The following is a 10,681-nucleotide window of genomic DNA, read 5'->3' as shown; positions in this document are numbered from 1 at the left end:
CCAAGTTTTTACACATTTACAGAGTAATCGACAAACCTGTACTTGAATGACCTGCCCAACGCTTTTAAAGGCAGACTGTTCTCTTCAACAGAACAACTGGATGGTTCCTATGCTTGATGATTTAACCTTCCGTCCTGACACAGAAATTTGTGATTCACTTGGTATAAACATAAAGTAAAAATGCTAATTTAGTTGAATATATTGCATCCACATTTGGGGCTATTGGAGTTCCATTCAGTAAAGGTCAACATAGTTTCATTTGATACTGTCGTGATGTATATATACATTCATCTCTAGAGTCTAGACACTGAATTCTTTCGTAGATGGCAATACATAATATCGACAATGAAGTTCCACAATGACACACAAATACAACTACATTGAATTCTTATCCTATATTTATAAAAATAAAAAATAAAAAATAAAAAAGAAACTTTACATCTCTATATATGTCAACTTCTCTGACACTAAATTACAGCTTTTTGCTCTCTTGCTTTGATAGAAGCTTCGTACATTTTGACAATGCATTTTCCATCTCTCTTAAGCAGTGCCACAATTCAGGACTCAAAATGTATCAGTGCCATCTTCGTATGTGGAGAGAGAAAAGGGGGCAATAGCCACATTGAATGTCTGTGATCCTACTTTATCAATATGTTTCATCTCAAAGTCACCCTCCTACAAGGTAATAAACCAGACATAACACCATCATGAGTAACTTCAAAGAGAGATGAAGCTCCAAATATAACCGGTTATCATAGAACAGCGCATTTAATCTTGCCGATATGCAGATATATGTACAACAGTGTATAGAACTACTTTTTTCTTTTTCTTTTTCTTTGAAAGCAATATTTGTGGCATTAAGCTTGCATTTGGTGTGGGAGCCATCAAAGCAGCGTACAATATTTTATTACTTCTACACCACATAAAATACAAGGTCATGAAAAGTACGGCCATTGATTTCAAAAGAAAAAGGAAGGAATATTTCAATTTGCAAGTTAAAAGGACAAAACAAGCTGGTACTAGTGGAAAAAGAAGCTGCATAACAATCACTAACTATTGCTTTCTTCCCAAATCCTCCCATTTTTTGGGAGGAAAGAAAAAATGGGCCTGGAGGGACTATCTCTATTTTCCTTTCCTCTAATTCCATGTCCCTCCATCTCTACAAAACCCTCCAACCAAACACAACATAGGGTGCAGGCAAGCCTAAAACATTCCTTCTACTACCTTTTTTGGATAAATTGTAAACTTATGCATGGAAGAAGGTAGAAATCAAGATTCCACATCTTACCATTCTCCCACTGGGAGTGCTTAATGGGCATGCAGATGAGTACTCAAAACCAGTGTTGGGAAGTATAACCGGCTGTTCACCTATAACTCCGATTCCCCTGCATAAGGAAGTGGATAGATAACTCGAGCAAAGAAAGAGCAATTGCTCCCACACTCGCACACCCACATACAAACACAAGCATACACAAGATAATATAAATGTGAAAACAGAAAAAGAAGTTCAAAACTCACTACTTACCAAACATTTTCAGTTCTCCCATTTCCGTCAGTGATAATCCAGTGCCTTCTGAGAAGTTGAACAGGCCGGTCTGAGTTATTGGTAATTCTTATTCTATAAGCAAAAAAGTACTGGCCTTTCGAAGGCTGACTTCGACCTTCAATGTACACACTCCTCACTTGAACCCTGACCCCCTAAAAAAATAATATCAATTTCAGAATTAATCATGGTGTGATTACATGCAGGCTTTGTCAAAATTGAAGTACAAGAAACAACCGCATACTTGAGATCTCTATATGTCTAATTAGGGCTGTCACAACTCACTTTTGATCAAAAGGTTTTCTAAGAACACAGAGTAAGAAAATAGGTTAAGTGTGGCAGAGATTTATTCTTAGAATGAAATGAGGGAGTCTACAGATTAGTTCAAGTCATTACTTAAATTGAGTTAAGGTGTACTAGGTCAGTAAGAAAGAAAGTTTCAAATGCCAAAAAAGAAAGAAGTTCTCTTTTCGTTTCTTTTTTCTTTTTTTTTTAAAGAAAAAGAATTTTCTTTAGAAAATGCCTTTGTCTTCATAAACATATGGCTTCGCATATACATGATTTCACATATTATGTATATAAATAGATGTCAGGATAGAATATGCACAGAACGTGTGATATGGGATAAGATGGCCCCAATAAATGTAGATGGCAGCACACCATGGAACCAGCAGTGGGGTAGCAAAGGCATGCTTGTGTACATCGCTCCTGATTGTCCTATTGACCATGCAGGCAAAAAGGCATAAATTTATACACAGAGATAGGGAATTGCATGGATAGGTCCACTACAAATGAAGACGGCCTCATAAAGGTTATAGTGGCAGGATGAAGATGCCAAGTAAGGTCAAGATGTTAAAATACATGTGGAAATATCCTACATATCATGGCAGAACCACACCATCAATGCAAGTCATGCTTTAATAAGCAGCATAATAGTAGCCGCTTGATCCACTGTCATATTTAGAGTTTAGCTTTTGCGGGGTAAGCTCCCCATTTGAATGCTTTCTAATACCATCTTAGTTATCAAAAAAAAAAAAAAACATTGTAGGAGCAGCCTACATCTAAAGGCAGTACTCAGGTCATGTCCAAATGACAGCATGCAAGCACATCAACAAATTCTATAACTAAGGTGTAAACCGTGTAATCTGATATGGGATGGAAAAGCCTCTACAAATAGCTGTCGAAGGCATGGAAAGGCTTTACCAATCTGCTGTAATCTACGGCTAGGTGAGAAGGTTGGGATTCAATCAACTGCTGTCACGGTGAAGTAAAAGTGGTGACATGCTTTAGATTGACCTCTCATTATGGGGGCTGGGATCTCTAGGATGATCAATCATGCGGTGGTGGGCATCATATAATGACCAACCATGATACCTTGTTGCCAATATCCTGTATAAATACACACACACACACACATCTATACAGGGAATATCTCACCCTCTTTGCATTGTATGGTAGTGATATGCCATGACCATTTAATGAGAGATTCAAGGGAAATGAAGTAATGAGAAGTGCTATACTATGATAATGATTGAAGGTGGGATTTCAAACAATGCCATAAGGGAAGCAAGAGTAAGCTCCCTGGTATTTAAAATGAAAAACCTGAGGCAGCTCCATGAATTAATAGTAATAGAATAAGTTGTCGTCATGAGACGACACGCCAATTGATTGCACATTGCACGACATGTGTTCTTGAGGTGAGGTAGTAACCTAGGGGGTATGGTAGCAAGGCATTGCCATAACATGATTGGGTGGACCCTTAAGCAAGTGACCCTTAGTAGCCTGTACCATGGTACCTGCATGTGGGCATCACCCATGGTAGGCATTGGATGTAGGAATATGAATTCAGAAAGCATGTGACCAACTATAGATGCTGGGCTAATTCGTGAGATGAAAATTCAGTTGTTGACTTGTTGCCATGTATGATGTATATTGTCAGGAATGTAGGCAGTGCAGTAAGCAAGACAGGCACTATCCCACGGTAAACAAAAAATAAAAAATAGCTATGAAATGGGCGCAGGACATCATCCCATGAAGAGCATGTACATTCATTACATTCACCAGTTTGGAATGTGATGGAGATGAAAGCAGTTGGAACCATCAATGACATGCTTTTTGACCTTTCAGCATGTGAATGAAAAGCTTTCCATCAAATATTCAAATGTGCTTGCAGGGCTTGCACGTAGATATGTCAGTGGCATGAAGGCCATCACATAATATTTTTATGAAAGGCGAACCGAAAAAATAGTGGGTGTAAATCACAAATCGATCTCAGTTTTGACAAACCTAATATTTCATCTTCCTTGCTGCTTGACAACTACCTAGGCATAGAGTCATGTGAACATGATGCCGTGTGCAACTCAGCACCTCATAAGCAAATTTTGACCACAACTAGAAGTCTGATGATCTTAACACGTTTTCTTTGTAGAGTTTGGCTTCACAGCAATCCTTATCACCTCATTCTCTCCACCTCAATATTCCTGTAAGACTATAAAACTCCATCCACTTATTTTAGCCAAAATGCCGGCTGGGAACATGGTTTCAAACCTTCAGTTAGAGGTCTCCCAAACAAAATAGTGAAGAAAGAGTGCCACTATGAATGGAATTTCCCAGTTTGAGCCATCAAAATGTGGATACTGCGGATCATTAATGTCACGCTAGTGGGATCCCAAGAGAGTGGTTGATGGAGGAGAAGAGGAGAGGACAAATGTAAGAGAGAGAGAGAGAGAGATGCAGCGAGAGAGAGTAGCCCCTCAATTTATAGAATAGATAGAAGTTGACCCTTTGGTCATTATCAGAGAAGGTATGTATACACGACGAAATATGCAGCTTACGTTTATGTGTAAAAAAAAAAAAAAAAACGTGTGGCCAAGACACTGTTAATCAAGGAGAAACACATGTCCCATCATTCTCCCCCACTCTCTCCTCACGTATAGTTAAGCTAGCTAGAGGTGGGCGCCCATGGAATACGATATGGGACAATATCAGGTGGCTCTAATATACTTGCTTCAACGTGATTGTATTGATAGCTAAAGTCTTCTCTATTAACCCATCAAACCACAACATCCTTGAAGCCCTCAGAGTGATGTGTCAAGACATGCATTGCAAATGGCTGTCTACTTGTCTAATGTGGCAACAGTGTGAAACCCGATACCTAAGTAAGAATATAACAAAACTGATAACATTCCATGTAAAAAGTATGAAGCAAAATCTTCTCTTCCTTTTTTTACCCTCACATTTTCTTTAAATTTTCTTTTTCATGTTCCTAAAAGCATGTCATTTTTCCAACACATTAATTTAAGAGAGGTTTACAAAATTAGCTTGACCAACAATCTAATTACTGCTTTCACATATGATGAAATAAGATCGCCACCGGGCCACTAGCCCAATTGGTATGATCTCTCCTCCCCAAAGGAGAGGTTGAGTATTTGAGTCTTGCTAGGGGTATGTTGTAAGTGTGTGTGTTTGCTTTACAAGAAAATTTATTTGATGCATTCAAGATACAGAATTGCATAAAACTGACTTAATCAGATAATGGAAAGAATTTTGCTGTTAAACCAACAGAATCACATCATGAGAATCAAATGCTGATCATACCAAGGTTGTTGCATCGCTCAAACATTTCAAGAGAGAGTGCGGAGCAATATCCTTCATTTCATCACGGATCCTAACTGCATCCTGAAAAGAAAAGGAATTTATTACAATATACCATGGAAAAGTTACCCAACGCAGTGGATTGAAATGAACATGCATCATCTTTCGGAACATACTCAATATCTTATAATAAAAAAATCATAATAAAGCCTTTTCCAAAATTATATAACTAGAAGTCATAAAACCTGTTTTGATATCGCTGAAACGGATCAGAGCATAGTAAAAGGTCAAAGAATGTAATAGATAACCTCAAAAAAATGAAGTTGTGACCCAAAAACAGGACAGGTAACTCTCAATAATGGTAAAATAGCCCATTCGGCAAATACACTACATATGCTCTCAATAATGGTTTTACTGTAATTATACATTTGTTCTTTTATGGGCAATCTGGGTACTGAAGGTTTTTCCAAGGCAAGATCTCCTCACGCACCCCCAGCCTTTGCCCTTCATTTAACTCTTCTCCTCTTTTCTTTGTTAAACCATAGCCACCAGACTATGTGATCCATCTTGAGGAAATTGAGGCTAACTTAAAATTTAACTAAGACTCTTGACTTAATATATTACATTGCATCAATTAACACATTCTTGTATAAGTATGAATACGTGTATTTATTTAATACACTATTCACAATAGAAAAGGTGAACTGAAAGTACATACTATTCCCTCCTCCCCAAACTAAGTGTCTCTTTTAAGGATTCCAACTTTATTAATGGGGACATTCATTTAATGCATGTCTGTCTTTAAATTTTCAAAATTAACTTCAATAATTTGAAGATTTACATCCTTTATTTAGAAAAAAATTCAAATCCCAAGGATAGGTGTTTCAATGTTTGTAAATTCAATTTTCAAAGGGACAGTTATTTTGGAACATCCACAAAGGATAAAGGGAAACTTAATTTGGATAGAGGGAGTATTTTAGTGGCACTAAATTATAAACTAGAAAGTTCCAGTTTTGGCGTGTCTAGTTCGAATGAAAAAAAGAAACACAGCCCAACAGAATCCATAACTATAGTTAAGAGTTTACATCCACTAGCAAGCCCAGCTCAATCTGAATAAGTGCTCAGACAAGAATTTGAGCAAGCACAGTCAAAATCTATTCTTGTTAAGCAAGTGTTAGACTTTAAGAAATTATAATCTTTAACAAACAAGGAATGGATTTTGGACTCTGTAAATAAATACCTAGGTTATGGTTAAGAGTTATGAGTTGGGAGAGTGATCAAGAGATCTTTCATCTCAAACTGATGACTGAGAAACTGTTTGAGTACCTGAATTCCCTCGATCCATCCTCGGGAAAAGGACCCCACACTTTTCCTATATTACTTCTTTAAGCTGGTCCCGATTCATCGCCCCCAGAGGTATCTACGATGGATTCAGTTGTTGGTTCATAGGGACCCCCCCCCCCCCCCAACAAAATCGCAAAGAGATTTTCATCAAATACCAAGCTTTGCCTCTTTTTTTAAAGGAATTCCTCATATCCAAGGCAGCTTACTACAAGCACCCCACCCCATACGGCTAGTTGGGTGGGGGGATATATTTGGCTGATTCACCCCATGTGGACCGTTTCGTTATGTTATGGTCTTAATTGATGCCTCAACACGATGGTCAAATGTTTATTTACTTTCTACTCGCAATGTTGAATTTGCTAGACTTCTTACTCAAATAATTCAATTACGGGCACAATTTCCTGATTACCCAATTTCCTAATGGGTAGAGATGGCTACGGGTTCGGTAGAGCGAACACCAATGGAGAGAGGGAGTCTCATGGAGTACACGGAGAATAACTCTGGGGCAAGAGTTTGAGTACATGGTTTGGTGTTTGAAATTCTCTATTGTTGTATAATCTTTACATCAATTATAGTGGAATCTCTTCTCATATGTTATGAAAAGCCGGGTTTGGCTGAACCACGTAAATATTGTATTTTGTGTGTGATTGCTCTATTCTGTCTTTCATTGGATCTCCATGTTCCTTTCGCTTTCGCAGTTCACAACATTTGCTACTCCCATATCCTTTCTCCATGTCATTGCCAATAATTACCTGCCTTGTCCTCTTGTCACAAATTTCATGTGAGAGGTAAGCTTTTGAAAGTGGACCACACTACAAAGATTGATATACCAACAAAAAATAAAATAAGTGATTATAGTCAAGCTAGTACTTAAACCCAAACCCCAATTGGCCATTGATTAGAGTGAGCAAAAGGAAATAGTTTACTTTCAATAAATCATTCATTTTTTTTACATAAAAAAATAAGATGAAAAATACATTGGAGTGTAGATCTCAACAAATGAATCATTAGTAAGATTTGAAATTTAGTAACTGTTGTGTCCAACTAGAGGGTTCCAATTATCAACATCCTAACTGAAAGCGACCAAGGATCAATCATACAGAATACTTGTTTTATACATCAGGTATTGCCTTGTTAACAATGTGAAAAGTCCCTAAAATAGATCACCAAAGCACATAGCAACTGTCTAAAACTATACAAAACACCAGCTAAAGGGATAGCCCAATACACGAGGCTCCCACCATTGCGGTGTTGGGGAGGGTTAGATTTACACAGCATTATCTCTGCGTGCAGAGAGGATGTGAACCATTATATTCCAATATTTTTGGATACAAACTACTAATATAAGGATAACTTCAAGTGTTTAGGAATGGCATCAAGGAGTTGGAGTGGGGTACCTCAAACCTTTCGTCAGCAATGGCCTCTTTCAGCAATCTCCGAAGACGCAAAATCGGCTCCTCTTCCTCAAATAATTTCAATGAATCACGAATTCTTGCTGCCTCCTTGTAGTCCTGATCAAGTTGTACGGAAAAATATATAATCCAATTCAACATGCATGCCCAATAATAAACCAAAAACAAGAGTGTGAAAGTGTAGAAATTCAGAAATGCAAATGTAAAAAATGTTAATATCAACAAAAAATTATATACTACTATATGGAAATGAAGTAAAAAAATAAAAAATAAAAAAATAAAACTCTGACTCGGATAATTAATTGCCAACCATTAATTCCTATAAAGTATTTATACAGAAAATCAAGTTGCCAACCATAAATAAATTCCCATAAAAGGAAAAGGCTTTCATCATATTCTCAACCATGAATTCTTTAATAATATTATTTATAATGCAATATTTGCAATGCACAAACCATATTAATCCTGTAACTTCAATTTCTAAAACCCTTAAAATTAAATCAAATTGTGATAAATATAAGAATTGAAGCAGCCCAAATATTAAAATATCCTGAATTCACCTAATTGCCAGAAAAATATGTAAAATTGAAGAATCATATCAATAGAAGAGAGAGAAACAGACCAAAAATGCACTTTCTAAAGAACCATCAAATTCATCATCAGCGAATCTCACTAATATCTTGCATGCATTATTCAATATTCGTACATATACATATAGATTAAGAGAGAGAAAACAAAGGACCAGTTACCTCAGATTTTGCAGCAACTTCCATTTGCTGCTTCAACATAGCATAGGTTTGGCTACGAGAAAGATATGAACTCGAACTCTGCTGACTCTCCGCACCACCACTTCTCTCCGACGAACAGGCAACGATCCTACTCGTCTTCCCCCAACTTCTGCAATTCAACCATTGCCTCCTCGTACCGGCCTCGAAATCTGCAACTCCAAAGCTCAATCGACCAGGCGGCCTACACCTTGTGGTTCCCGCATTGAAATCTGCAAGAACCTTGAGGTTTAACGAGTGCATTTTCCTTCTTTCCCAGATTTTCTCACTTTCCCTCTCGTTTTCCGACGAATTTTCCGAGCCAATCTTGTCGCGTTTGACCTATCAACCGATCAGTGTTTAATTGTAGAATAATTGTAGAAGAAGAAAACGAAAAAAGAGGGGATTCGGACCGTAAAGAAGATAAAAAGCCTGCGAAATCGCAACTTTTATCTGGGATTATCCATTTTCAGGGTCTGAAGTTACTGAATTGGGTCTGTGAGTGCCTTATAACGGTCGATAAATAAGGGTATTTAGGAGATTTGAGCGAAACTGGATACTAATGGAACTCGGTTTTGTTTTTCTCTATGTGAGACACGTCGGATCTGAATACTACCAGCAGATTTTTGGTGTTAATGGATTATATACGTACACGTGTCGGCTTATTGTTAAGTAAAAATGTACAATTGTCTTGTTTCGGATTTATGGTTGCGATAAATTTAAGGGACTAAATCATAAATTGCACTAATAACGGTGGATTTTTTTTTTTTCATTCTAATTAGGACCGTAAATTTATCAAGTTTTTGAAAAACAGTCAAACTCGGTTTGATAGATTCGTTTGATTAATAAATAAATTAAACTTAAACAAAATTCTTAAACTCATTTACTAAACAAGTCAATCTCAAACACCTCTTTATTTGACTCTTTTATTCCTGAATACATTAGGAAGGGAAAAAATTAAATAAAAAGGAGAAGATAATGGATGACTGAGACATCCCGCAAAAAGATTAGTGTTTCCTTATTTTTGTTTTGTTTGATAAAAAAAGTTGACAATTTAATTTGATCAGTAAACCATCACTATATAAAGGGTGATGTAGTAATTTAAAACTTTTATAATAGACTCACTCGTCTTTTCTCCTATCTTCTGCTTATATTTGGGTGAATGAAAATTCGTGAAAGAAGAAGAATGACTTATCTTTTCTATTATTATTTATTTCCTTATATCATTTGAAAAAAATTTATTCATTACTTTCATTACTTTTTATTTTCCTTTCACCCCTCTTTTTTCCTTCTTACAAACGTACATAAGAATTGAACTCGAAATATATATATACACACACTTCTGTTATAGCCCCCATAATTGTGTATAAGAATAAGCCTGTTTTTTTTAAACCCCTAAGCCCCAAATCTTTCTCAGTGACCCAAGCCCATGTACCCTTTAAACATAACCCTTATCTTTAACTACAGCACATTTGCTGGTTCTGCTACATGTGTTTTTCTTGATTATAGTGAGGGTTAGGGGTATTAATGTTATCGGGACAGTTCTTGTGTAGGTTACAATTCTACCACACAAAATTTATGTTATTCATCCAAAATTTGGGATTGTCTATGAATGAGAAACGATTTCATTATAATTTCGTAGGAATGTTACACTATAGAGAATTTTTAACACTGAACTACGAACATAAACTATTGACTGAATTTTTCTTCGTGCACTTCATGAGACTCCCTCTCGCAATCAATGTCCACCCTATCAAACAATATACTCCCTCTACCCATCAACCCTGCTAGCCAGATCAAGTGATGCAAAATTCAGATTCAAATGACGAGAAGGCAAGTATTTCTATTTATAGAGTACAAAATTTAATTCCTCCTAACAAAAAATTACTTAATAAAAATACTAACTCTAAAATAAAAACCCCCTAAAATAAAAACCTATTTTGAATAAAATTTTGAAACACAATTACTAACAATCAAATTCCATCAAAACAATCATTCAGGAATTGACAATTCATGTTGTTTCA

General features: G+C 36.5%; 1 protein-coding gene across 1 annotated transcript; it reads right to left on the bottom strand.

Annotated features, from left to right (window-relative positions):
* Nucleotides 1-233: 233 nt before the first annotated feature.
* Nucleotides 234-9,089, bottom strand: LOC132304308 (uncharacterized). The gene is made up of 6 exons (XM_059801912.1): nt 8,643-9,089; nt 7,879-7,992; nt 5,141-5,221; nt 1,526-1,698; nt 1,289-1,385; nt 234-675 (listed from the first exon to the last, which is right to left on the bottom strand). Exons 1-6 carry the CDS (start codon nt 8,919-8,921, stop codon nt 565-567), a joined length of 855 nt encoding a protein of 284 aa, XP_059657895.1. The 5' UTR covers nt 8,922-9,089; the 3' UTR covers nt 234-564.
* Nucleotides 9,090-10,681: the final 1,592 nt, after the last annotated feature.

This window comes from Cornus florida, unplaced genomic scaffold (genome assembly GCF_030987335.1).
Source record: "Cornus florida cultivar Cherokee Brave unplaced genomic scaffold, ASM3098733v1 CherokeeBrave_3.0.0_Hap2_Chr04, whole genome shotgun sequence".
NCBI lineage: Eukaryota > Viridiplantae > Streptophyta > Magnoliopsida > Cornales > Cornaceae > Cornus > Cornus florida.
Note: the sequence above shows the minus strand (reverse complement) of the source record. Positions and strands in the feature narration are given on the sequence as shown.

Coding starts and splice junctions, on each gene's coding strand:
- LOC132304308 (XM_059801912.1), bottom strand. CDS start 8,921: ATGCACTCGTTAAACCTCAAGGTTCTTGCAGATTTCAATGCGGGAACC. Junction 5,222..7,878: donor TTGCTGACGAAAGGTTTGAG/GTACCCCACTCC, acceptor TTTTCTTTTCAG/GATGCAGTTAGGATCCGTGA. Junction 1,699..5,140: donor TGAGCGATGCAACAACCTTG/GTATGATCAGCA, acceptor TTATTTTTTTAG/GGGGTCAGGGTTCAAGTGAG.